The sequence below is a fragment of the Macaca thibetana genome, chromosome 19 (assembly GCF_024542745.1).
Source record: "Macaca thibetana thibetana isolate TM-01 chromosome 19, ASM2454274v1, whole genome shotgun sequence".
Classification (NCBI taxonomy): domain Eukaryota; kingdom Metazoa; phylum Chordata; class Mammalia; order Primates; family Cercopithecidae; genus Macaca; species Macaca thibetana.
Genome location: NC_065596.1, coordinates 29,324,358 through 29,351,562, shown reverse-complemented (window position 1 = coordinate 29,351,562; position 27,205 = coordinate 29,324,358). Strand labels below are relative to the sequence as shown.

General features: G+C 54.6%; 3 protein-coding genes across 3 annotated transcripts in view; 1 reads left to right on the top strand and 2 right to left on the bottom strand.

The window, feature by feature from the left end:
* The window catches only part of NUCB1 (nucleobindin 1), a 250,733-nt gene extending 225,897 nt beyond the window's left edge, over positions 1-24,836 (bottom strand). The window contains exon 1 of the mRNA XM_050772451.1: positions 24,827-24,836. The gene's annotated coding sequence lies outside the window, so the exon portion shown is untranslated. The remainder of the gene's footprint in view (positions 1-24,826) is intronic.
* LOC126943611 (galactoside 2-alpha-L-fucosyltransferase SEC1-like) lies at positions 7,176-24,783 on the bottom strand. Its single transcript, XM_050772539.1, is given in 5 exon segments — positions 7,176-7,335; positions 7,338-7,984; positions 15,194-15,305; positions 20,252-20,391; positions 24,602-24,783. Coding segments are annotated over 5 exon segments (1,023 nt in total). The 5' UTR covers positions 24,654-24,783; the 3' UTR covers positions 7,176-7,263.
* NTN5 (netrin 5) lies at positions 15,188-26,774 on the top strand. The gene is made up of 7 exons (XM_050772449.1): positions 15,188-15,530; positions 17,439-18,083; positions 22,719-22,907; positions 23,549-23,698; positions 24,050-24,103; positions 24,321-24,401; positions 26,140-26,774. The coding sequence occupies exons 2-7, from the start codon at positions 17,459-17,461 to the stop codon at positions 26,502-26,504; spliced, it is 1,464 nt and encodes a 487-aa protein (XP_050628406.1). The 5' UTR covers positions 15,188-15,530; positions 17,439-17,458; the 3' UTR covers positions 26,505-26,774.
* Positions 26,775-27,205: the final 431 nt, after the last annotated feature.

Sequence of the window (27,205 nt, the reverse complement as noted above, 5' to 3'; positions counted from 1 at the left end):
GCAGAGGTTGCAGTGAGCTGAGATCGTGCCATTGCACTCCAGCCTGGGCAACAAGAGCGAAACTCCGTCTCAAAAACCAACGTCAGCCATCTGGCCCTTTCTCTGCGTTTGCGTATTTTCTGTGAGTCCCATGTGCACATAATAAAATGTGTACTCCTTTCTCCTGCTACCTGGCTATTATTAGTTTGATTTATATAGACGCAAATGTTTTAACCTCCAGGGGAAACATTTTAACTTCCCTACAGTTCTGGCACAGTGAGCAGGATGCAAATCAAATCGCTCTGTTTCGGAGTCTACAGATGGTTTTCTGGGACAAATGATAGCCAGCAGAAAAAGGTAAGATTTCTTACCCAAAGTCAGCACCTTGGATCTCTGCCTGTGTGACCCAGTCCAGTAAAGGTGGTAAAAGTCTTTGTCTTTTTCCCTTTCCAAAATTGGATTAATGGGAAAAAACGTATGTGAACCAGTTTGCTTATAAAATAAATTGGTGGGCTGGGCACGGTGGCTCATGCCTGTAATCCCAGCGCTTTGGGAGGCTGGGGCTGAAGGATTGCTTGAGACCAGGAGTTCAAGAGCACCCTGAACAACATAGCAAGAGCCATCTCTGCCAAAATTTTATTTATTATTATTTATTTATTTAATTTATTTTTATTCCAAGACAGAGTTTCACTCTTGTTGCCCAGGCTGGAATACAATGGCACGATCTTGGCTCATTGCAACCTCTGCTACCCAGGTTCTAGCGATTCTCCTGCCTCGGCCTCCCAAGTAGCTGGGATTACAGGCATGTGCCACCACGCCTGGCTAATTTTTGTATTTTTAGTAGAGATGGAGTTTCACCAAGTTGGTCAGGCTGGTCTCGAACTCCTGACCTCACATGATCCTCCTGTCCCGGCCTCCCAAAGTGCTGGGATTACAGGCGTGAGCCACCACACCAAGCCTTCTAAAAATTTGGAAAATAGCCAGGCGTGGTGGTGTATGCCTGTGGTCCCAGCTACTTTGGAGGCCAAGGTGGGAAGATCACTTGAGCCCAGGAGATAGAGGCTGCTGTGAGTCACGATGGTGCCACTGCACTCCAGCCTGAGCGACAGAGCAAGACCTTATCTCAAAAAAAGAAAAAACTTGTTTCCCCATCTACCTCTACTCTTTCTTCCTTTTGTCTCCTTCAATAGCACATGAAGAGACTTAAAAGAGACTTTTAGTGATTCTGAGATCCCCTGAGCCCAGCCAAAGCACCACAGACCTCCTTTTTGGGGTCTTCTGTCTTCCTCATGGAGCCCCAAGAGTCGAGGGTGGGGTCTAATCCTCTGCTCTCTTTTGCACTAAACTCCCTGATCTCTTTGGCTTTTGAAGGTCCAAGAGTTACTTTCTTCTCTTTTTTTTTGAGAGGGAGTCTTGCTCTTGTTGCCCAGGCTGGAGTGCAATAGCGCGATCTTGGCTCACCACAACCTCCGCCTCCTGGGTTCAAGCGATTCTCCTACCTCAGCCCACCGAGTAGTTAGGATTACAGGCATGCGCCACCATGCCTGGCTAATTTTGTATTTTTAGTAGAGACAGGGTTTCTCCATGTTGGTCAGGCTGGTCTCAAACTCCCGACCTCAGGTGATCCACCTGCCTCGGCCTCCCAAAGTGCTGGGATTACAGACCGCACCTTGCCGGGCCCACAAGGGTTACTTTCTAAAGAAAGAAAACACTTGACTTTTTGTCATGGGATAACTAAGTAGTTACTGGCAATAGCTAAAATTTTGAAGATAATTGACAAGGTTGGAATTAATCGTTACTACCACTGGGGGCAAATTCTATCCTCCTCATTTCTTCATGCATTTAGATAAGACTCAGATTTCTGACCGAGCCAAGCAGAACTGACAGTAAAGTGTGCCTTGCAGCCCAGGCTGAGTGTGGGAGCTTTTGACAGCCTGTCCCTGGGGCATTTCCCTCTTGGGCTTTGCCACTGGTCTAAGGGCTCAGGGATTCAGCCTAGGAATGGGATCCTTGATTTCCGGGATCCAGGAGCTCCGCCTTCCAGCTGTGCCTGCTTTTTATATAGGTGAGGCTTAGGCCAGTCCTGGAAACGCCACGTGCTTTCTCGGCTTTTTCTGTAAATGGACTCAGTAATCCAGTTAAAAATCAGAAAGTGGGGCCGGGCACGGTGGCTCACGCCTGTAATCTTCAGCACTTTGGGAGAGGGTGGGGTTCCCCCCACAGAGGCGGGCGGATCACCTGAGGTCTGGAGTTCCAGACCAGCCTGATTAACACAGAGAAACACCCCCTGCTCCCCCTCCACCGCCCCATCTCTACTAAAAATGCAAAATCAGCCAGGCGTGGTGGCGGGCGACTGTAATCTTAGCTACTCAGGAGGCTGAGGCATGAGAATCACTTGAACCCGGGAGATGGAGGTTGTGGTGAGCCGAGATCACGCCATTGCACTGCAGGCTGGGTGACAAGAGCTAAACTCCGTCTCAAAAAAAGAAAAGAAAACCAGAAAGTAGGCCAGCACGCCTATAATCGCAACACTTTGAGGGCTGGAGGTGGGAGGATCTCTTGAGGTCAGGTGTTTGAGATCAGACTGGGCAACAGAGGGAGAACCAATCTCAAAAACAAAAAAAGAACTTACATTCTTTCTTTCTGCCTTGAGATATAAATCGATATCCTGTTTCCTTTAAAATTTGGCTGGGCCTGATGGCTCACGCCTGTCATCCCAGCGCTTTGGGATGCCGAGGAGGGCGGATCCCTCGAGGTCAGGAATTTGAGGCTAGCCTGGGAAACATGGCGAACCCCATCTCTACTAAAAACATAAAAATTAGCCAGGCATGTGGAGCACGCCTGTAAATCCCAGCTACTCAGATGGCTGAGGCACAAGAATCTCTTGAGGCCAGGAGGCAGAGGTTGCAGTGAGCTGAGATCGAGCCATTGCACTCCAGCTTGGGTGACAGAGCAAGACTCTGTCTAAAAAATAAATAAATAGGCTGGGTGCGGTGACTCACGTCTGTAACCCAGCACTTTGGGAGGCTGAGGCAAGAGGATCCCTTAAACCCAGGAGTTCAAGACCAGCCTGGGCAACATAGTGAGACCCCCATCTCCACAAAAAAATATAAAAATTAGCCAAGTGTGGTGGTGAGTGCCTGTGGTCCCAGCTACTTGGGAGGCTGAGGCAGGAGGATCACTTGAGTCCGGAAGGCAGAGGTTGCAGTGAGTTGTGTTTGTACCATTGTACTCCAACCTGGGTGACACAGTGAGACTGTCTCGAAAATAAACACATAAATATTATAATAGTGTATATATAGAAACCTCATCTCTGGCACTTGGTATCGGCATTGCAGATGAAGTACGGGAGATGACTGATATTCAGTAATGATGCTGGGAGATTTGGTTTTACATATAAAAATATACACATTTAATATATTTATACACAAACACACACCATCTAGGTTTGTGTAAATATACTCTATGATGTTCATACAACATGAAATTGCCTAATAACACATTTCTCGGAACACATCCCTATTGTTAAGTGACCCATGACCATATTGTTGAATGACTCAAAGTATTTGCAGAATTTTACTGGGACAATGTCCATTAAATAATCTCCAGGACCACTGGCCCTGTGCCAAGGACACTGAAACCTTTAGTCTCTAAGCTGCTTTCCTGCTGAGCCATGGGGTTCTCTTTTTGCTCCGTGTTTGTGCAATCCATTCAATTAATATGCATTAGATGCTGTATGTTTCCTGGGTTGCTCTAAGAAGGTAACACACAACTGGGTCCCTCAAATCAAAAGAAAATCATGCTCCTTTAGTGTTTTTTTTTTTTTATTTGAGACAGGGTCTCGCTCTGTCTCCCAGGTTGGAGTGATCTTGGCTCAGTGCAGCCTCTGCCTCCTGTTCAAGCAATTCTCCCACCTCAGCCTCCCAAGCAGCTGAGATTACAGGCATACACCATCATGCCCAGCTAATTTTTGTGATTTTTTTTTTTTTTGAGACGGAGTCTTGCTCTGTTGCCCAGGCTGGAGTGCAGTGGCACGATCTCAGCTCACTGCAAGCTCCACCTCCCAGGTTCACGCCATTCTTCTGCCTCAGCCTCCCGAGTAGCTGGGACTACAGGCGCCTGCCACCATGCTTGGCTAATTTTTTGTGTTTTCAGTAGAGATGGGGTTTCACCCTGTTAGCCAGGATGGTCTTGATCTCCTGACCTCGTGATCCGCCCACCTCGGCCTCCCAGAATACTGGGATTACAGGCGTGAGCCACCCCACCCGGCCAATTTTTATGTTTTTAGTAGAGATGGGGTTTTGCCGTGTTGGGCAGGCTGGCCTCAAACTTCTTACCTCAGGTGACCCACCCGCCTCGGCCTCCCAGTGCTGGGATTACAGGCGTGAGCCATCGCACCCAGCCCATTCTCCCTTAGTTCTGGAGACCCAGAGTTAATCTCTGCCTTCGTCATCATATGGCTTTCCTTTCTTGCATATCTGTGTGGTCACCCATCATAAAGGATTAGGGACACAACACACCCTACTCCAGTATAACCTGGACTTAACCAATTACACCTGCAATTATATTACTGTCAACCACAAATAAAATTCTCTGTCCCCCAAGTAACTGAATGGACCCTCCCTCTAGACCAAGGGCATTCTAAAGTAAACCTGAAACACTAGTTCAGCCCAGGATGGGACTGGGTGGCTGGACATGCCTCATTAAACCCTCCTGCCATTGTAATTCAGGCACAGCTGACCAATGTTTAACATCAACACAGACCTTAAGACTGACCAGGGCCAGGCGTGGTGGCTCATACCTGTAATCCCCGCACTTTGGGAGGCCGAGGTGGGCGGATCTCTTGAGGTCAGGAGTTCCAGACCAGCCTGGATAATATGGTGAAACCCTGTCTCTACTAAACATACAAAAAATTAGCCAGGCATGGTGGTGTGCTCCTGTTATCTCAGCTACTCAGGAGGCTGAGGCAGGAGAATCACTTGAACCCGGGAGGCGGAGGTTGCAGTGAACCGAGATCGCGCCACTGCACTCCAGCCTGGGTGACGGACTGAAGTCCTGCTTGGGGCTAGGACTTTAATATATGAACTTGGCCAAGGGAGGCTGGGTGCAGTGACTCACGCCTGTAATCCCAACACTTTGGGAGGCTGAGGCGGGCGGATAACCTAAGGTCAGGAGTTCGAGACCAGCCTGGCCAAAATGGTAAGACCCCCCCCCCCCCCGTCTCTACTAAAAATACAAAAATTAGTAGGGAGTGGTGGTGGGTGCCTGTAATCCCAGCTACTCAGGAGCCTGAGGCAGGAGAATCACTTGAACCTGAGAGGCGGAGGTTGCAGTGGGCTGAGATCGTGTCACTGCTCTCTAGCCTGGGTGACAGTCTCCGTCTCAAAAAAATAAAACAAGGAAACTTGACCAGGGACTTGTCACAAATCAACCCAAAAGAAACACATGCTGTGCACTGGATGCTATCTGAGGTGCCGGGGTATGCAATCCCCTTCTTTAGGGGACTTAAGTGGCTCCTGTCCTGCTCGGCTTCCTTTTGTCCCCTTCGGGTGAGGGACAGAACGGGCTTTTAGGTGTCTGTCCAACTTCTGCTTTGGAATTTGCAAATGCAGGAAGAAACTCAGTAAATATTTATTGACGAATAGTGCAACTTCTTATTGGCAGCTTGCCAGCTTCTGCTTGGGCTTTTGTAATGTGAAAGCTGTTGGCTGGGCACAGTGGCTCACACCTGTAATCCCAGAAGTTTGGGAGGCAGAGGTGGGTGGATCACTTGAGGTCAGACCAGCCTGGCCAAAATGGCAAAATCCCATCTCTACTAAAAATACAAAAATTAGCTGGATGTGGTGGCAGGTGCCGATAATCCCACGTGGGAGGCTGAGGTGGGAGGATTGCTTGAACCCAGGAGGCGGAGGTTGCAGTGAACTGAGATGGCGCCCTGCACTCCAGCCTGGGCGTAACAGCCATCGCACTCAGCCCTCCTCCTGCTTTTTTTTTTTTTTCCTTTGAGACAGAGTCTCACTGTGTCACTTGAGGTGCTCTTCCCTTACCCACTGAATATCCCCAGGAGATCATGTATCAGTTAAACTGCTATTTTGCCTCTTAGTGCACATGCTTGTACCCATTCACCCAACTCCCAAGAGCTTATTGGGAAGCTGCTCATCACCAGCTTTGGGGGTTTTCTTTTTCTTTTTCTTTTTTGAGACAGAGTTTCTCTCTTGTTGCCCAGGCTGGAGTGCCATGGCACGATCTCAGCTCACTGCAACCTCCGCCTCCCAGGTTTAAGCAATTCTCCTGCCTCAGCCTCCCGAGTAGCTGGGGTTACAGGCATGTGTCACCACGCCTGGCTAATTTTTGTATTTTTAGTAGAGACGGTGTTTCACCATGTTGGCCAGGCTGGTCTCGAACTCCTGACCTCAAGTGATCCACCAGTCTCAGCCTCCCAAAGTGCTGGGATTACAGGCATGAGCCACCACGCCCAGCCCTTCCCCCACATTCTTTCATGATAAGGCCCACTAACTCCAAAGCCAAAATTCCTAGTTGCCCAGAAAATCGAGTTCCCCTGTCCTTTAGTGCAGGGATGGCTTCGTCCCGGGATGTGAGTGCAAAATATCTGGGCTCTGTGCTACCAGTGCTGCCAGGAAGGAGAGGGCAAAACTGCATTTCCATTGTAAAGCGATGCCAATGTTCGGCGTGCTGCATACATGTCAGCAGCCAACGCCTCCCACGCGGTCACAAGGCACTGGCTCTAAGCGAATTTGCTTAGCTCCTACCAGCTGCTCCCGGTGTTTAGTTCTGAGGTTTGTGCATTTTGTGGTTGATATACTAAGGCACAGAGGTTGAGTCAATTGTCCAAACTCACTCAGCTGTGAAGTAGATAAGCCTGGATCCAAACTGTGTGAGGGACTGTGAGTCCATGCCCCGCACGCCCCACTCACTGCCCCTTGGGTCAGAGGATGAGGGCCAGGCACATGCAGGGCTAGCTAGAGGCCATTCGGTCCAGCCTGTCCAAGGTCAGCCGCAATGCCCACCCACTCTGGCAGGAAGACCGCTTGCGGCCTAAAGACCATGTTGAAGGGGGAGTTGGGCAGGGTGAAGTTGGCCAGGTAGACGGTGTCCCCACCTGCGAGGTAGGCGGCCCAGACCCCGAAGGTGCCCACAGTGATGATGGTGTGGTTGCACTGTGTGAGCAGCGCGAAGTCCTTGGCAGGTGAGCCCTGGAGGCCATTGCCAGCGAACACCACGTCCCCAACGGAGTTGTTGATGCTGTCCCGGCACCAGGCCATGTCATCGCTGGTGACCACAAAGACCGGGAGGCGGCAGCGGGCCCGGAACCAGTCCAGGGCCCGCTGCAGGTAGCCCCGGTCGGCCAGCACCCCCTTCCATACACGCGGCATGACATGGACATAGTCCCCCCGGCGCACATGGACCCCCACGAAGGTCGCCTGCCCTGCCCACTTGGCCTGCAGGCCCCGCAGGAACTTCTGGGCCTCCTCACGCACGTGGTCATGCAGGGTGAACTCCTGGAGGATCTCGTGGCGGAGGTGGTGGTAGAAGGTCCAGGAGCAGGGGTAGCCCGTGAGGCGGACATAGCGCCCAGGGATGTGGCGGTACTTCTCCTCCATCCAGTTGTTCAGGTGGTAGTTCTGCCAGGGGATCCTGCTGGCCGTGGCGCTGTGCAGCACTGGCAGGGTGATTCTGAAGATGGGGGCCAGGGTGCTGTGCATCTGGACTGGGATGAAGGCAGGCCGCCCGTTCATCTTGGCCAGGGCATACAGCGTGGCGTACTCACCCATCTGGTTCCCCAGGCGGCCCTTGGAGTTGATAGTGAACAGCCCCTCTCGGGGGAGGTGTCTCGGTGCCAGGACCACATGGGCTGAGTATGCCCAGGGCGCGGGCACCAGAGCCAGGCGCTGGTGGCAGTGAAAGATGGTGGACACTACAAAAATGGCAAAGAGGAAGTAGAAGGTGGAGAAGGAAGGGCAGGTGGTCCAGAATCCCTTGATGGCTGCGGGAAGGAGAGAGGACATGGTCAGGAGGGAGGGCTGGGGGGACAGCAGTCTCTTCACCCACCCCCTGCCAAAGTCATTCATTCACTCAATCCATCCAGGCCTCTGTCCTGAGTGCCACAGGGCATGGGAGGCCTCAGAGCACAGACCCTGGAGTCTTCCCACCCGAGACTGGGTTCCAGCTGGAATTCCCAGGCTTACCAGCACCTTACAACTTCAGCCAAGTTACTGCACCTCGCTGAGCACAGTGGCTTGTTCCTGTAATCCTGGCACTTCGGGAGGCTGAGATGGGAGGATCACTTGAGCCCGAGTTCAAGACCAACTTGGGCAAAAAAGGTAAGAACCTATCTTTATCAAAAAAAAAAAAAAAAAAAAAAGTGTTTTAAATTAATCAAGCGTGATGGCACGCACCTGTGGTCCCAGCTACTTGGGAGGCTGAGGTGGGAGGATTGCTTGAGCCCAGGAGGTTGAGGCTGCAGTCAACTGTGATTGTGCCCCTGCACTCCAGCCTAGGCAACAGAGCAAGACCCTGTCTCAAAAACAAGAAGTTACTGAGTCTCTCTGAGTCTGTTTCCTCACCTGTTAAATGCGTATGAGTATACGGAACCATTGGAAAGTGTCAATATTCAACCTGATTTTACCTACACTTACGGCCATTTCTTTTACTTTTACTTTTTTTTTCTGGCGATGGAGTCTTGCTCTGTCACCCAGGCTGAAGTGCAGTGGCGTGAACTCGGCTCACTGCAACCTCCACCTCCCGGGTTCAAGCGATTCTCCTGCCTCAGCCTCCTGAGTAGCTGGGATTATATTTATGCACCGCCACACCTGGCTAATTTTTGTATTTTTAGTAGTGACAGGGTTTCACCATGGTGGCCAGGCTGGTCTTGAACTCTTGACCTTGTGATCCATCCGCCTCGGCCCCCCAAAGTGGTGGGATTACAGGCGTGAGCCATCGTGCCCGGACTACTCATGGCCATTTCTATGGTTCTACCTCACAGAACTACCTCACGGGGTTGCATGAAGATTAAATGTGATGATTTTGTAAAGCAGTGCCTCGCACGCAGGAAATGCCCTGTACATGTTGGAAAATCAATGCCTGCAGTGGCCAGGCAGGTGCAGTGGCTCACACCTGTAATCCCAGCACTTTGGGAGGCCGAGGCAGACGGATCACCTGAGGTTAGGAGTTCGAGACCAGCCTGGCCAACATGGCGAAACCCCATCTCTACTAAAAATACAAAAATTAGCCGGGCGTGGTGGTGGGTGCCTGTAATCCCAGCTACTCAGGAGGCTGAGGCAGGAGAATCACTTGAACCCAGGAGGTGGAGATTGTAGTGAGCCAAGATTGTGCCACTGCACTCCAGCCTGGGTGACAGAGCGAGACTGTTTAAAAAAAAATAACATAAATAAAATCAATACTTGCAGAGTATCTATTACATGCCAGGCACGGTGCTCGGGGCCAGGAAGCCAGCAGAGGACAAAACAGGTAAGAATCTTTGGTGCCCATGCAGAGGGAAAGAGCACAGGCGGGCCCAAGTTAATGGACAAGCTCTGCCTTCTGTAGGCTGGTGACCTGGAGGTGTTATTTAACTCCTCCTCTCCTCCTCCATGAAATGGGGCTGCCACACTCCTGCACTGGTAAGTGCTAAGCGTCTCCTGATACTATTAGTGGGTGTGGTAGGTTCAAGCCGACCACAGACTCCTGGACTCCCTTTCCCTTGAATCTGGGCAAGCTCATGACTGCCTTGACCAGTTTAATATGGTGCAAGTGAAATTGTGTCCGTTTCTGGCCCAGGACTTAAGGTACTAACAGCTTTTACTTCTTGCCTTGAGAATGTTCTCTCTGCGCTATTATGTCTGGCTGGAGAGTTCAGCTTTTGTTTTTTGAGACAGGTTCTCACTCTGTCACCTAGGATGGAGTGCCAGTGGTCTGATCACAGCTGGGCTCAAGGGATCCTTCCACCTCAGCCTCCCCAGTAGCTGGGACCACAGGCATGTGCCACCATGCCCAGCTCTCATTTTTTGTAGAGATGGGGTCTCACTATGTTTCCCAGGCTGGTCTTGAACTCCTGGGCTCAAGCAATCCTCCTGCCTTGGCCTCCCAAAGTGCTGGGATTATAGACATGGGCCAGTTTTAGCTTTTGTATGTAGGGCTATGATTATTTATTTATTTATTTTACTTTATTTTATTTTTTGTGATGGAGTTTTTGCTCTGTTGCCCCGGCTGGAGTGCAATGGCACAATCTCGGCTCATTGCAACCTCTGCCTCCTGGGTTCAAGTGATTCTCCTGCATCAGCCTCCCAAGTAGCTGGGACTACAGGCACCCACCACCATGCCCAGCTAATTTTTGTACTTTTAGTAGAGACAAAGTTTCACCGTGTTGGCCAGGCTGGTCTTGAACACTTGACCTCAGGTGATCCACCCACCTCAGCCTCCCAAAGTGCTGAGATTACAGGCGTGAGCCACCACACGCGGCCAGCTCTTTTTTGGGCAACCACTTTGAGATATAATTCATATACCATACCATTCACCCACTTAAAGTATAATTCATATACCATACCATTCATCCACTTAGTGTGCAATTTAATGGCTTTTAGTATATTTACAGAGCTATGCAACCAGCACAATTTTTGAATATTTGCATAATCCCCCACAAAAAAAAAACCCAACACCCTTTAGCCATCTCCCCACAATCTTCCCTGCCCCTTGTCCCCCCACCAACTAATCTCCTGTCTCTATGAATTTGTCCATTCTCTATTTTTCATGTGACTGTAATCACACACTCCATGGCCTTCTGAGTCTGGCTTCCTCACTTGGCACCGTGTTTTCAAGGTCCATCCACGCTGTAGCACGTGTCACAGCCTCACATCTTTTATTTTTCTTTTCTTTTCTTTTTCTTTTTTTTTTTTTTTGAGACAGTGTCTCACTCTGTTGCTCAGGCTGGAGTGCAGTAGCGTGATCTCGGCTCACTACAACTTCCACCTCCTGCATTCAAGTGATTCTCCTGTGTCGGCCTCCCGAGTAGCTGGGACTACAGGTACAGCCACCACGCCCAGAAAACTGCCTCACTCCTTTCAAAGCTGCAAGTCCCATTGTTGGGGTAGACCACAATTTATTCACTCATCAGGTGACAGGCACTGGATTGTTTCCAGTTTTCGGCTGTTGTGAATAGTGCCGCCATGAACCTGCGTGCTGGGTCACAGGGTGAACTCTACATTGAATCGTTTCGGGAGCCGCCAGGTGGCTGCCCCAGTTTCTGTTTCCACCAGCAGCACGGGAAGGCCCCATTTCCCGGCCTCGCTCGCCATCGTGTTTGGTTGTGGTGGGTGTGCAGGGCCATCTCACCATGGGGCCTGCGGTCCCGGTCCTCGCAATGGGATGGATTGTCCTTTCTCCGGGGGCTGCTCTTCCCGAGTCTCCTCCAGCTCTCCTCAGGGCTCCCAGAAGGTCCTCTGCTCCCAGCCTCTACCATGTCCTGATCGGCTTTCTCTTTTCCCCTTGTCCACACCTCTGACCAATGTCCTATGGTTTCCCTGTGGCCACTCCAATGGCTACAACTCAGCAGTCATCCCCTCACCCCCTCCCACCCCATTTCTGCGGAAGCCCTGGTTGGCATGGGCTCACCCCCAAAACTTCTGGCTTCTGCCTCACCCCTCCCGGCTCCCCATCTTTCCCTCCACCTGTCCCCTTAAACATCGGGGTCCTGCAGGCCTCCTCAGCTCTCACCCTCCTCAGCTCTCATCCTCCTCTATTAGTTCCTCTGACCCTTTTGAGAAGCCTGAACACTCTGGGCCCTCCTTGAAAGTCTTGTGTGGGTCCCCAACAAGGCCAGCTGGCCTAAGGCCTAAGATAAATGCCTCTGGCGCTGCTTTAGTTTCCAAAAAGTGAATTAAATCTGCCCGAGCCCTTTTTCACTGAGCTGGTAAAAACTGTGTCCCAAACATGATCTTGCCACCCATTCAACTCAGGGTCCTGCCCCATGGAGAAGGAGCTGAGCTCTGAACCCAGCTGGAGCCCCAGGGCAGGTCCCAAGGCTAGGGCTGGGGTCAGGGGGGTGCAGGGCAGGGACGGAGCCTGGGCTACTGGCCAAGGGAAACCAGCTCAAGACAAGGGTGTCCCCCGTGGGGTCCATCTTCATGTTGTGTGATTCGTGCAGTTGCGTTGAGACAGGCCCTACACTTGCTTTAATGATCTGGCGTCGCCATCTTAAAGTCCTTCATAAATTCTTTTTTTTTTTTTTTTTTTTTTTGAGACGGAGTCTTGCTCTGTCGCCCAAGCTGGAGTGCAGTGGCGCGATCCTGGCTCACTGCAAGCTCCGCCTCCCGGGTTCACGCCATTCTCCTGCCCCAGCCTCCCGAGTAGCTGGGACTACAGGCGCCCGCCACTGCGCCCGGCTCATTTTTTGTATTTTTAGTAGAGACGGGGTTTCACCGTGGTCTCGATCTCCTGACCTTGTGATCCGCCCGCCTCGGCCTCCCAAAGTGCTGGGATTACAGGCGTGAGCCACCGCGCCCGGCTGTCCTTCATAAATTCTAAACAAGGGATCCTGTGTCTGCATTTTGCCTCGGGCCCTGCAGATCAAGCAGCGGATACCGCGGCTGCCCTGGCTTTTCCTGGAGTCTCAGGTGCTCCCTCTTGTGGCTGTTCTCAGCCTAGACAACCAGAAAGCCACAGAAAAGCACCAGCCAAGGCCGAGGCTGCCAGGGTGCTGGCAGGCCAGGCCCATCTCGGGGCTCGCTGTCCTGGCCCACGATTCCTTGTCAGCCATTTTCCTCAGGGGGAGGGGCAAACGCCAACCTGTCCTGAACTCATCTGGGACAACCCTGGCTTGGAGGAGGGTCATGTGGCTATTTACAGACTTTACTTCTCTTACTGTAAACACCCATATGCTTTGCTGCCTAAAACATGTTTGACAATGTGATGCAGCCCAGACCTGCCATGAGTGCCACGTCACATACAGACTACGCATCCGACAATGGGGCCAGAATGCAGAAGGTTCTGGAACATGACTGTCCCAGAGAGCTCAGATAAGAACCTGTGGGCATGTCAGCTCATTTAGTCCACACGACTCCCTCTGCCCACCATGAGGAAGGTCCATTCTTTCATCATCATTTAACAGATGAGGAAACTAAGGCACAGAGAGGTTAAGGAGCTTGTTCTCAGTCACACAGCTAGGACAGAGGTGGATTTGAACCCAGGCAGTGTGGCTGGGGTTACCATCCTGGCCTTTTTGAACACGTCCAGGGAGGATAGGCCCTACCCAGCCACACTCTGCCCAGTAACTCCTGCGGTGTGACCTGCCCCGCCTTGTGGGGCCTCTGTTATGTCTGGGTCACCAAGGCAGGGGTTGGAAGTCTGTGCGAGCCCAGCACTGGGGGTCTCTCTGGGTTGAACCCACCTCAGAGCTGTGCCTTGGGCAGGCCCAGCCTTCTGTGGAAGCTGAGGGTGAAGGTCTCCAGCCCTTAAAGAACTCTCCCCGACAAAATAAACCAGTCTCCGTCCCAGCTTGGGGCACTATTTGCTTGGCTCTGGCAGCTCTGTCTCTTCTTCCCCGCCTGTCCCCAGGCACCCGCAGGGGCACAGATCAACTCAGGCAGCTCAGGCTGCAAGGAACAAAAGCGTCCCTCCAGGAGCCAGAGCTTAAGAGACTTCGCCCAGGTGGGGAGGACGACGTAGCAAGACCTGAACCTTCTTCCTCAGTTTTCTGTGGCAGCAAAGCTGGGTTCTGTGCTGGCCGTGGCCTCAGCAGAAACGCCCTCCACGTCACCCCACTTACATCTGCAACCCCCGGGCCCCCGTGGCCACTTTCCCACTTGCTTTACTCCAAGGCACTTGGCACTTTCCAACAATCTAGAGCAGGGAAGGACCTGCGCTGCTGGGGTCTCCCCCTCCCTCTCCAGACGCTGAGCCTGACGCTGCCCGGGTCTGTGTTCCCAGCGCACACCCCCAGCGAAGTCCCATACAGGGAGAGCTCAGGCAGGGTCAGTGGAGGGACCCACACCTGAATCCCGAAGTTCCACTCTGACTCGCACAGCCTGGACCCCTAGCTCTGACATGCCCCCTCTGATACGGGGGTGTCTCAGCCCCACTCAGTCCTCCTGCAGCTGATGCCCCTCCCAGCTTTCGGAGTGACTCCCTTCTTTCAAATTCGATGTCCCCGTCCTGCTCCTGCCGAATCTGGCCCCCTCCAACGTGGTACCTAAGGGTCCAGAATCAAGGGATGCCTTGGCTGTGCCCTCGCACCCCCCGGGGCAGGCCTGGGGCAGTGGGTCCCAAGCCTGTCAGGATTGGGCCCACACTACGGCACGATAAATGCTGGGGCCACCCAGGGCAGCAGGTGCCGTGCCCCAGCCCCATGAGGCCCTTGCTTTTCTCAGCGGGAAGTGACAGAAAACATTATCTTTTTTTTTGAGACGGAGTCTCGCTCTGTCGCCCGGGCTGGAGTGCAGTGGCCGGATCTCAGCTCACTGCAAGCTCCGCCTCCCGGGTTTACACCATTCTCCTGCCTCAGCCTCCCGGCTAGCTGGGACTACAGGCGCCCACCACCTCGCCCGGCTAACTTTTTTGTATTTTTCAGTAGAGACGGGGTTTCACTGTGTTAGCCAGGATGGTCTTGATCTCCTGACCTTGTGATCTGCCCGTCTCGGCCTCCCAAAGTGCTGGGATTACAGGCTTGAGCCACCGCGCCCGGCCTGAAAACATTCTTTTTCTAGTCAACCCATTGGGAGATGGAATACAGTAGACACCAACATTTGCATGAAAATGTCACGATGAAAGCACTGAGGCCTCACAGGACACCGGCACTGGGGAGGTGCTTTTGAGCACCCCGGGGGTCCCTGCCTTCTCCCTCTGCCACGGGCCCAGGTGTTCTGGCTCCTTTGTCGCCTTCCCGCCATCTTAGAAAGTGACTGAGGTCTTTTGAATTCCGGGGGCTGGTCTGAACCTTCCAAGAGCACAGATTTTTACGGCTTGAAAATGACTGACCTTAAGGCTCAGTGAATCCACAGCTGACTGAAGGTTCCAGAGGGGAGGAGGAGGGGCTGGCTTGGGGTCACACAGCCAGAGGCAGGGGCTGAGCAAAGTTCCCAACAGCGACTGTCTGCCAAAGGTCAGCCCCTGCCCGATTGGCCACCACAAGGCGGGGCTGAGCCAGTGGGCAGGGGTAGAGTGGGATGGAGCGGGAACCCCGACTGGCGGCCTCCCGTCCTACCTGCGGTGAGCCTCCTAGGCCAGGCTGCTCGGGGCTGTCCTGCTGCTGGACCGCCAGGGGCAACGGCGCTCACGTCCCACACCGTTGCGGGTGGCCTGGCTGGCAGGGGTCCCTGTGGGGATAGCGTGGCTGCGGTTGGTGAGGGGATTGGGGCGGGAGAGGGGTGGCGGTGTTAGATTCTGCGGGCTCTGCTCTGAGCCCCCGCCCAGCCCAGAAACCCCACTAGCCTGGGGCCTGAGAACAGCCACGCCACTCCCTCCTGAGAACCCACCGCGCCACAGCTTGGAGGAAGAGCCTGCGGGGAACTGGCTGCGGGACGCTGTCTTCTTGAGTGCAGGTTTGGCCAATGTCGGGGCCTCAGGGCTCGGGTAGGGGGTGCATGCCAAGAGCCAGGGAAAGGAAGCCTGGGTTCCAGATGGACCCCACACCGCCCAGGCAGGCCTCCTATGGATCTGCTGGGAGCAAAGCTGGACTCTGTTTCTTAAAGGGGGGTATGGGCTCTCTGTGGGCCATGACTAGTTTCTGGATCCCTCAGGAACACTAGGGAACTCACATCCTGGTTCCTCAAGGTGCTAAGGGCCAGAGGGTGCCACCCCCTGAACTATCCAGCAAGAGAGAAAGGGGACATGGGGGGCTGGTCCTTAACAGGATGCCGCTGAGGGCCAGGTGGGCGGCCGTCACCCTAGTGGGTGCAAAATGGCGCCAGGCTCCTTGGGAGGGCAGAGGGTGAGGCCTGTCATCTGGGGCCAGGGGAGGCAGCGTCTGCATGTGGCCAACAGCAGTGGGGACATGGGCTGTGAGGCCAGGCTGGGGCAGGTGTGGCCTACCCCTACCCCCAGGGTGCCCTAGAGATGCCCAGCCCAAGGGCATGCCTGGGTGCAGATTCAGAGCCAAGGGCCTGGAAAGGCTCTGAGGCCCCCAGTCCACAGCGAGCTCCTCACGAGAGGCTGCTGGCCCTGGAAGGGGAAAGTGGGGGCATTTCAGAGTCCAGTCCTTCCCAGCTCCTGCCATTCCTGGGGTCTGGGCTTCTGCCCCCACGGGCTCCCTGGCATCTGGCACCCCACCCTGTCCCAGCTCCTGCTTTCCTGTCTCTCTCTTCCTCATTACCCCCCACCCCCAACATCTGTTCCCCCATCTGCTCTGGGGAACTCTGGATGGGTGGAGAAGGCAGAGACTCTGGTCTCCAGGCCCTGAGGCCCAGGACAGAGGGCGGGGGCTGAGGTGAGCAGAAAGTCCCAGAACTCTAACTTCCGGTCCCCACACTCTGAGTTCTGAAGGGAACCCAGGTGTCTGCTTCCCCTGACCCCATGGGGATCCCATTGTCCCACTCCCAAGCCCCAGAGCCACCCAGTTTCCAGCTCCCAGCATCCCTTTCCTCAGCTCAGCTCTCTGGGCTTTGCACTGGGGTGGGAAAGGGTTAAGGGTGGGGCACCGGGGGTGGGTGGGTGGGTGGCAGAGAGGCCGGGTTGTTTGGTGATAATCCCCTTCCGTGCCCAGGGTGTGGAAAACAAGGTTAGGGCCCCATGTGGGAAAGGCCATGGCTCTGATCTCCGCAAGCCTGGGCCTCGGTCTCTCACTTCTGATCCCCCGCCAGGCAACCCTAGCCTGTCCCCTTCCCTCCCCTCCCCAGGGCCTGCTGGGCTGGGTGTCTCTGAGCCCACCTGCCTGCCTATCCCAGCCCCCAGGCTGTCCGAGCCTCAGTCTCCCGGCTCCCTGTGGCCTCTGGGTGCCTGGCCTCTGTCTCGGCCTCTCAGCCTCCTGTCTGTTCCTCTGTCTTTGCAGCAACTTCTCTGTGCTGTGCCCCTCCCCCGGGCTGGCTATCCTCTCTCTGCCTCTGTTTCTTTGTGACTGAGTCTTCAACTATCCCTAAGCCCCCTCTCCTGCCCAGCCCTGCTTCCTCCGTGTCCCTCTCTAGGTTTCCATGTCTGTTGGCCTTGGCCAGCCCCTCTGCTCCAGCCGCTCACCGCTCCCCAGGGCCCCCTGCCCCTCGACACTGATGGATAACTCTGGGGTGTTAAGCTATGGATTAGTTCAGGCAAAATTCTCGATTTTGTCTGCGTTCTTTCCCCTTTGGGTTATGTAAACAGTAATTCTCCCCAGATGGAACTATTTTCCTCGCTTCCATGCAGCCGGGGACTGGGCCTGGACGCGTTGGGGGTGGAATGCTCCAATTCCACAGGACTCCTCCAGGAGGGGTAGAGGCTGCGGCTGAGGTCCCCAGCCCAGTCACCTCTCTTCCCTCCAGGTGCTGGCTCTGCTGTGACCATGCCCGTGACCTTTGCCCTCCTGCTCCTCCTAGGCCAGGCCACTGCGGACCCATGCTACGATCCACAGGGCCGCCCCCAATTCTGCCTCCCGCCAGTGACACAGCTGGCTGCCGTGGCGGCCTCCTGCCCTCAGGCCTGTGCCCTGTCCCCAGGAAACCACCTTGGGGAAACCTGCAATGGCAGCCTGACCTTGGCCCTGGGTGGCTCCTTCCTCCTGACATCTGTCAGCCTGCGCTTCTGCACCCCAGGACCCCCAGCCCTCATCCTGTCTGCTGCCTGGGCCTCAGGGGGTCCCTGGAGGCTGCTGTGGCACAGACCCGCCTGGCCTGGGGCCTTGGGGGGCCCTGAAAGGGTGACCTTCCACTCCACACCAGATCCTAAGGCCACTGTGGTGGCCAGCCACCTCCGCGTGGAGTTCGGGGGCCAGGCCGGGCTGGCGGCGGCTGGGCTGAGAGGCCGCTGCCAGTGCCATGGCCATGCTGCCCGCTGTGCCGCCCGTGCCCGGCCCCCCCGCTGCCACTGCCGCCACCATACCACTGGCCCGGGGTGCGAGAGCTGCCGCCCGTCCCATCGAGACTGGCCCTGGCGGCCTGCTACGCCCCGGCACCCCCACCCTTGCCTACGTGAGTCCTGCGCACTGTACTCTCCCTACCTTTGCCTGCCTGCCACTGGGTCCTTTGTCCCTACGGAAGCAGGATGTTCCCTTCCCTCCCTGGAACTGGGTGCTCCTTGCCTCTCACCCCAGTCTCAGACTCAGTCCTCTCTGTACCTCCTCCCTGCAGCCAGTCCTGTATCTCAGCCACACATGGGCCTGTCTGCTCATGAGGGGCTCAGCCTCTCCCCAACACTCATCAGGCTGTGATAATGGTGATGATGATGATGATGGTAGTGATGCTGGTAATGGCGATGATGATGGTGATGACAATGGTGGTGATAATGGTGATGGTGGCGGTGATGGTGGTGGTGATGATAGTGGTGGTGGTGATGATGGTGATGATGATGGTGGTGATGATGGTGGTGGTGATGATGGTGATGGTGATGATGATGGTGGTGGTGGTGGTGATGGTGGTGATGATGGTGATGATGATGGTGGTGGTGGTGGTGGTGGTGGTGGTGATGGTGGTGATGGTGGTGATGATGGTGGTGGTGATGATGATGGTGATGATGGTGGTGGTGATGATGGTGATGATGATGATGGTGATGGTGGTGGTGATGTGATGGTGATGATGGTGATGATGATGGTGATGGTGGTGGTGATGGTGATGATGATGGTGGTGATGGTGATGATGGCGATAGTGGTGATTATGGTGGTGGTGATGATGATGATATAATAACTATTTCCGAGCACCCATCCCAGGGCCTGGCTGGATGCAGGTACTTGGGTAATATTTATTGAACAGTTGTAGGGGAACAGGGCAGCTGGATGGTACCTGACTCCTCAAACCAACCACAAGGGGAAAGTATTCGGTCATTTATCAATCACCTACTGTGTGCCAGGCAGGGACTGTCATCAGGCCCATTTTACAGATGAGGAGACTCAGGGCTAGAGTTCAGAAGTCCCCTGCACAAAGACACACAGTGTCTGAGTGTGGCAGGGCCAGGATCTGAGCTCAGGAAGCCACGTTCTGGGGTCTCAGCCCATCCCTGCCAAGCTCCTGCCGGATACTGTCACACCAGGTGCTCTAGGGTGGCAGACAAGAGGTAACAGACAGGAGCACGGCCTTGGTGGCCTGGCAGCCAGACTATTTGAGCTTGAATCCCGGCTCCTCTGCTTACCCGCTGTGAGAGATTGAGCAAGTGACCTAACCTTTCAGTGCCTCAGTTTCCTCCACCATAGAGTGGGGATAGTAACAGCACATCCTTTACAGGCTGTAGTGAAAATTAAATGCATTAATATACATAAAGCCTTTAAATAAAGCCCAATGTGGCACCTGGCAGAAAGAAACGGCTTCCTGAGCGCCGGCCAAAGTCACCACTCCCCAGCTGAGAAGGTAAGGCTCAAAAGAGAGTTCACTTGCCCTAAGTCTCATTGCCAGCAAGGGATTGAACCCAGGGAGCCCTGAGTTCCTAGATGCTGCAACAATCCACTGCTCTATCCAGCTGGACAGGTGCCCCCCAGGAATGTCCCGTGAGATGTCCTCTTTCCCAAAGGTGCTTCCAGACCGGGCCTTCCCTACCTCTCTCCAGCAGCCCCTCCTCAGAGACAGCCAGTGTCAGTTCCTTCTGGCCCTGACCTGCTCCCTCCTCCAGCCTGAGACACTTGGTAGAGGGTCTGAGGTCCTGGGAGGTAACTCTACCAACAGACACAGACACACACACGTGTGCAAGTGTACCCTGGCCTTCCCTCTCCATCTCCCATGCTCTTTGCCTCCCGGCCCTCTATTTCTTTGTTTTTTCTTTTGAGACGGAGTCTTGCTGTCACCCAGGCTGGAGTGCAGTGGTGCCATCTTGGCTCACTGTAACCTCCGCCTCTGGGGTTCAAGCCATTCTCCTGTCTCAGCCTCCTGAGTAGCTGGGATTACAGGTGCACACCACCATGCCCAGCTAATTTTGTATTTCTAGTAGAGATGAGGTTTTGCCATGTTGGCCTGGCTGATCTCGAACTCCTGACCTCAGGTGATCCGCCAGCCTCAGCCTCCCAAAATCCTGGGATTACAGGGGTGAGCCACTGTGCCTGGCCTCCGCCCCTTTATTTCTTCATACATGAAGATCACATGGGCTAACTTACAGACCATCCCCATTCTTTGGCCAAATCTTTTACCTAAGCAGGGGAGTGAGGGGTGAGACTCACCTGGCCTGAGGATGAGGCGGCCTTCATCCTGGGCCTGAACAGGGCCTGGGCGCTGGGGAGGCTGTCCTCCTGAGGGTCACCACATTCTCCCAGACTGAGCAGGGCAGTGCCCTCCAAACCCGGGTAGGAGACTGACAATGCTGCGGTGGAGAAAGGTCAGGCTGGCCAGGTGAGACTAATGCCTGCGGCAGAGCTGTGGGCTTCACAGACATTCTGGTCTGCATCTCCCCTCCCTCATCTGAGTTTTCCACAGGGGAAGTGAGGTGAAGTGATTACCCTTGGGTCAGAAAGAATCCAAAGCCTGACTCAACCCACTGAGCATCTGAATACCTTTGCCACCTCGAATGCCCACAAAAACCCTGGGAGGGAGGGATCTGGATTCTCTCTAGACAGGGAGAAAACAGAGGCTGGGAGAGGGCGAGTCGTTTTCCCAAGAACATGCAGCTATCTGAGCTCCCTGATCATCCTGCAACTCTTCCGGGCTCCCAGGGACCTGCCAGTCCAGGGCTTTCAAACTTCTTAGAGTCAACACACCCTGTCCAAGTCTCTTCAGAGTGTCCATGAACCTGGGCAGCATAATGAGTCCCCATCTTTACAAAAAAAAAAAAATTTTAAGTAGCCTGGTGCGGTGGTGCACGCCTGTGGACCCAGCTACTGAGGAGGCTGAGGTGGGAAGATCCCTTGAGCCCAGGAGCTGGAGGCTGCAGTGAGCTATGATGGCGCCATTGCACTCCAGCCTTGGCGAGAGTGAGACCCTGTCTCAAACAAAAAGTGGGCTATGAACCCCCTGCATCAGCATCTCACTCTGCAGTGCTTGCTGGAAATACAGATCCCTGGGCCCATCAGAAAGCCTAGGGATGAGCCCTGCAATCTGGCTTTTGTTGTTGTTGTTTTGGGTTTTTGCTTTTGTTGTTTGTTGTTTTGAGACCTTTTGCAACAGGTCTCACTCTGTTGCCCAGGCTGGAGGGCAGTGGTGCAATCATAACTCAATGCAGCCTCCAACTCCCGGGCTCAAGTGATCCTCCCACTTCAGTCTCTAGAGTAGCTGGGACTTACTAGTATGGGCCACTATGCCCTGCTAATGTGTTTTTAATAAAAACGACAACAAAACATTTCCCTGGTAATTCTGACGCGTAGTAAGGTTTGAGAGCCACCTTAAAAAACCTGACAAATGCTCCCAGGATAATGCATATTTATTACTATTTAGCATAATCCTCATATGAGGATTACTGGAGTGAGCTAAGAGCTCAGACTCTCAAGCTAGAAGACCCGTGTTTAAGCCCTGCCTCCAACTACCTGCTAGCTGTACCTCTCTGTGCCTCAGCTTTCTCCCTCTGTAAAATGGGGGTGATAATAGTGCCAGCCTCATAGAGCCCTTGTGGAGATGAAATACATCAAACACTTAGCACAGGGTGCCCTGCACATGGGAATGCTAGACAGCCAAGTAATTGCTCTCCGCCAGGCCTGGGCTAAGCACTTTCTATCCACTTCATTTCATTTAAGCCTCATGAAGTAAACATTATAAATGCCATTTCACAGCCAATCAAACTACAGAAGGGAGAAATCACTTGCCCAGGGAATACAGTCAGAAAGACAGATAAAGCTAACAGGGTCTGATTCCACAGGCCATAGCCCACTCTTTTTGTTTTTTGTTTGTTCGTTTTTTTGAGATGGAGTCTTGCTCTGTCGCCAGGCTGGAGGGCAGTGGCGCGATCTTGACTCACTGCAACCTCCACCTCCCGGGTTCAGGAGATTCTCCTGCCTCAGCCTTCCGAGTAGCTGGGACTACAGACACAAGCCACCACAGCCAGCTAATTTTTACATTTTTAGTAGAGATGGGTTTCTGCCATGTTGGCCATGTGGGTCTCGAACTCCTGACCTCAGGTGATCCACCCACCTTGGCCTCCCAAAGTGCTGGGATTACAGGCATGAGCCACTGCACCCGGCCTACCCATTTAAAAGATGAGGGGCCAGGCACAGTGGCTCATGCCTGTAATCCCAGAACTCTGGGAGGCCGAAGCAGGTGGATCATGAGGTCAGGAGATCAAGATCATCCTGGCTAACATGGTGAAACCCCGTCTCTACTAAAAATACAAAAAAAAAAAAAAAAAAAAATTAGCCAGGTGTGGTGGCATGCACCTGTAGTTCCAGCTACTTGGGAGGCTGAGGCAGGAGAATCACTTGAACCTGGGAGGTGGAGGTTGCAGTGAGCCGAGGTCGCGCCACTGCACTCCAGCCTGAGTAACAGAGCGAGACTCCGTCTCAAAAAAATAAACAAAATAAATAAATAAAAAGATGAGAATGGAAATGTCCTGGGAACCAGGCTTAGCTAGAGAGACCCAAGCATTCTCTTCTACCTTGGACACTCACTGCTTCCTTTCATGAGGGCAGGGCCATGGGAAGAAAGCTGGGGACTGGGGAGCAGCATACCTGGCCCTGATGCACCCCCACCCCATCTTGCTCCTAGCCTGCTCCTGCAACCAGCACGCCCGACGCTGCCGGTTCAACTCTGAGCTGTTCAGGCTGTCGGGCGGCCGGAGTGGGGGTGTTTGTGAGCGGTGCCGCCACCACACAGCCGGGCGGCACTGCCACTACTGCCAACCAGGGTTCTGGAGGGACCCTAGCCAGCCTATGTCCAGCCGCAGGGCCTGCAGGGGTGAGTGTGGCCTGTAGACAGACCTGGGGGGAACAGAGGCACGGCTAGACTCCTAGGGCTGAGGGAGGCGGGGCTAGGGGCTGGGACTGCGGGAGGAGGGGCTGGGCCGGGACTCCTGGGTCTGAGAGAGCAGGGGCCGGGGGCCTGGACTCCTGGGTCTGAGGGAGAAGGGGCTGGGGACCTGGACTCTGGGCCTGAGGGAGGAGGGGCTGGGGCCTGGACTCCTGGGTCTGAGGGAGGAGGGGCTGGGGACCTGGACTCCTGGATCTGAGGGAGGAGGGGCTGGGGACCTGGACTCCTGGGACTGAGGGAGGAGGGGCTGGGGCCTGGACTCCTGGGTCTGAGGGAGGAGGGGCTGGGGGCCTGGACTCCTGGATCTGAGGGAGGAGGGGCTGGGGGCCTGGACTCCTGGATCTGAGAGAGGAGGGGCTGGGGGCCTGGACTCCTGGGGTTGAGGGAGGAGGGGCTGGTGGCCTGGACTCCTGGGGTTGAGGGAGGAGGGGCTGGGGGCCTGGACTCCTGGGTCTGAGGGAAGAGGGGCTGGGCCTGGACTCCCCAGGCTGAGGGAGGAGACACTGTGGAATTAGGAGGGGCATCTGGGGCCCCGATACCCCATGCCCCCAGCTCCTCTGCTCATGTAGCCTGCCAGTGCCACCCTATCGGGGCAACAGGAGGAACCTGCAACCAGACCAGTGGGCAGTGCACCTGCAAGTTAGGGGTCACAGGCCTGACCTGCAACCGCTGTGGCCCTGGCTACCAGCAGAGCCGCTCCCCCAGGATGCCCTGCCAGCGTGAGTCTTGAGGGGCCAGGGCACAAGCCTGAGTAGAGCGGGAAGGAGACATCCCAGGTCTCCAGTGAGCAGGTGCAGTGAGGGCTGGGGCCTTGGGAATTGAGAGCCCAAGGCTGGAGGCTGGACTCTGGGCCCTCGGATAAGCAGGGACTGAAATTTTGGACTCTTGAGGAAAAGGAGGCTTGGGGCCTGGACGCCTGCGTCCCAGGAGAGGAAGGCAAGGGATGCTTGCACTCTTGAGTCCTAAAGGAATAAACACTTAAGGAGTTTGGGTGCCTGGATTCCCGGGGCAGGGGCGGGGGGATCCTGGGGGAAATTACTAAGAGGTTAATTTCTCCTTTGGTCTCACAGGAATTCCAGAAGCAACAACCACCCTTGCCACTACTCCTGGTGCTTATAGCTCTGGTAAGACAGTCTGGCATGGAGGTCCCCGAGTGGCAAGTGGGACTGGGGATGGGCTGACTGGGTCCCCAGATGGGGATACATGGGTCACCCATTGAGCCCAGTTCCAAAGGTCTGGGTGCCCCAGCTGGCCATCAAGATGGAATGGAGGGATGGGCAGGGGCAGAAGGCTGTGGTCTAAGCCCCAGGAGCCCACTGCAGACAGCCTGACCCTCCCCAGACCCTCAGTGTCAAAACTACTGCAATATGTCGGACACCAGGGTATATATGAGCCTTCGGAGGTACTGCCAGCAGGACTATGGTGAGTACTGGGGAGACAGGATAGCTGAAGGCTACACAACTGGTTCTGATGACTGCTTCTAAGCCACCCCCTTTCTGGCCTTCCACTTTCTCATTTTAAATGGCAAGGAGCGTTGGATTCCAAAGGGCCCCTTCCTGATCTAGAAATTGATGGGGCAGAAGACAAATGGGGAGGGGGAGTGGGGAGGGGGCATTCACTACCTTCCTGTGTCTCCTCTTTCACTATGTTCTTGGGCTTGCAGAGTTTCATCATCCCCTTCAGCCTGACATCTCTGAGGGATGGAAGAGATAGGGGAACTGGTTGAGTGGAATGAGCTCTTGCCCTGTCCACCCTATCTCAGAGACCCTTGCTGCTTCCCTTCATGGTCCCAGATATTTGAGCCTTAGTCCCAATCCCTATAAAGACTTATCCCACAGTTCCCTAATCCCCAGTCCACATGGGCTCCATGACCCTGGGGTCTATGACCTCAGGCTATTCAGCTCTCTTAAGACACTCAGGAGTTCGGCCCAGCCAACAAATCTAGACCAACGCCAGCTATTTCTCTCAATGTATAGGACCGCAGACTTCTTCTCCCTCAGGATCCTCATCTGGTCACTAGTGTTCTAGGCCTTCAAAGGTGGAAAGCTTTTCCCCACCTTCCACAGGGATCTCCTGCCCCGCAGACCCAGCTGGCTAGTCAGAGTTCCACCCAGCCTCTCAGAAAGCACATTTCTCTGGCCAGGCACGGTGGCTCACGCCAATAATCCCAGCACTTTATGGGGGCCGAGGTGGGCGGATCACTTGAGGTCAGAAGTTCGAGACCAGACTGGCCAACATGGTGAAACTCCGTCTCCACTAAAAATACAAAAGGGTGGCCGGGCGCGGTGGCTCAAGCCTGTAATCCCAGCACTTTGGGAGGCCGAGACGGGCGGATCACGAGGTCAGGAGATCGAGACCATCCTGGCTAACACAATGAAACCCCGTCTCCACTAAAAATACAAAAAAATTAGCCGGGCGTGGTGGCGGCGCCTGTAGTCCCAGCTACTCGGGAGGCTGAGGCAGGAGAATGGCGGGAACCCGGGAGGCGGAGCTTGCAGTGAGCCGAGATCGCGCCACTGCACTCCAGCCTGGGCGACAGAGCGAGACTCCGCCTCAAAAAAAAAAAAAATACAAAAGGGCGCGGTGCCAGGATCCTGTAAACCCAGCTACTCAGGAAGCTGAGGCACAAGAATCACTTTAACCCAGGAGGCGGAGGCTGCAGTTAGTTGAGATCACACAACTGCACTCCAGACTGGGCGATACAGTAAGATTCCGTCTCAAAAAAAAAAAAATTATGTTTTTCTGAATCACTATCAGTATGACCTCAGCCCTCACATTCCAAGGACCAATCTCTTCCTTCTGGTCCTCCAAATGTATCCCAGAGCCCCTTCCCAGTAATGTGACCCCTCCTTCCCAAGAATTCCACCATTGATACCTTCTGACCCCACTGTATTAGAGACCCTGGACCTGCGTCTTCTGCCCTGTCCCCAGCACCACCTACTGTAGTTTAACTCCTTGTCTCAAAGGTGTTTCCTCCAGCGGGCCCCACCCCTCACGATTTAGGGTCAAACTCTCAAAAGTTCAAGGTTTCTCTCCCCACTGCGATACCAGAAGCTCACCCACCGATCTCGGGCTTCTGCCCACTGTGACTGACCCCACGGGACCCAGAGGTACCCTGGAAGCTCCCCATGACCTGAGCTGACATCTCCCCTCCCCACAGTTCTTCGGGCGCAGGTGCTAGCGTCTGAGGCGGCAGGCCCGGCATGGCGGCGGCTGGCCGTGCGCGTGCAGGCCGTCTACAAGCAGCGGGCGCAGCTCGTGCGACGCGGCGACCAGGACGCCTGGGTGCCCCGCGCCGACCTGGCCTGCGGCTGCCTGCGCCTACAACCGGGCACCGACTACCTGCTGCTGGGCAGCGTGGTCGGCGGCCCCGACCCCACGCGCCTCATCCTAGACCGCCACGGCCTCGCGCTGCCATGGAGGCCGCGCTGGGCCCGGCCCCTGAGGCGGCTGCAGCAGGAGGAGCGCGCCGGGGGCTGCCGCGGCGTGCGGGCACCCACATCCAGCCCCAGGCCGGAGCATTAGATGTGGGCTGCGGCTGCCTCCAGTGCCAACAAAGAAATTTGGGACCGACTGGGAGCTGAGCCTTATACCTTAACGGTGCGCCGTAGAGAGCCAATGAGACGTCGCAGAGCCCCGACGTCACTATGCATGCGCCCACGCCACGCAGGCGTGCGGAACTTTTAGCAAAAGGCGGCAAAGAGGTCTACTGGTTCCAACTGTTCCTCCTTTGGCTTGTGGCTTATTCCCCGCCAGTGATCTATTTCCCCCAATAAAGTCTCAAATCTTGGGGAATTTTTGTCTACAGACTCCTGATCGATGCTGGCACCGTCTCCACAGGGAAGCGAACAGGGCCTTGACTCAGTACGCGGAGCTGAAGTTAGGCCCACAGCACCACAGCACCACAGCACCCTGACAAAGTGGCCAATCCAATGAGAGAGCTCTTATGACGTCATTGGGTGCTAGTCAGATTGGTGTTGACTGATGATAGGCCAAAGGCCAATGGGCGGGGCTTGTTTGGAAAAGGTGGTAAATCTCACAAAGGGAAGGACAGCAGTTGCAGATTTCTAGAAAATTCCAGATGTAGAAACTTTTGGTTTCTGATTGGCCTCAGGATAGGCTCTGAGAAAGGAATTAAGAGACTTTGAGTGACTCATTTTTGAGAGAATAGCCAATCGGAAGCCACAGAGTGGTATGACATAACTTGGTGCTAAGGGGAATTGTAT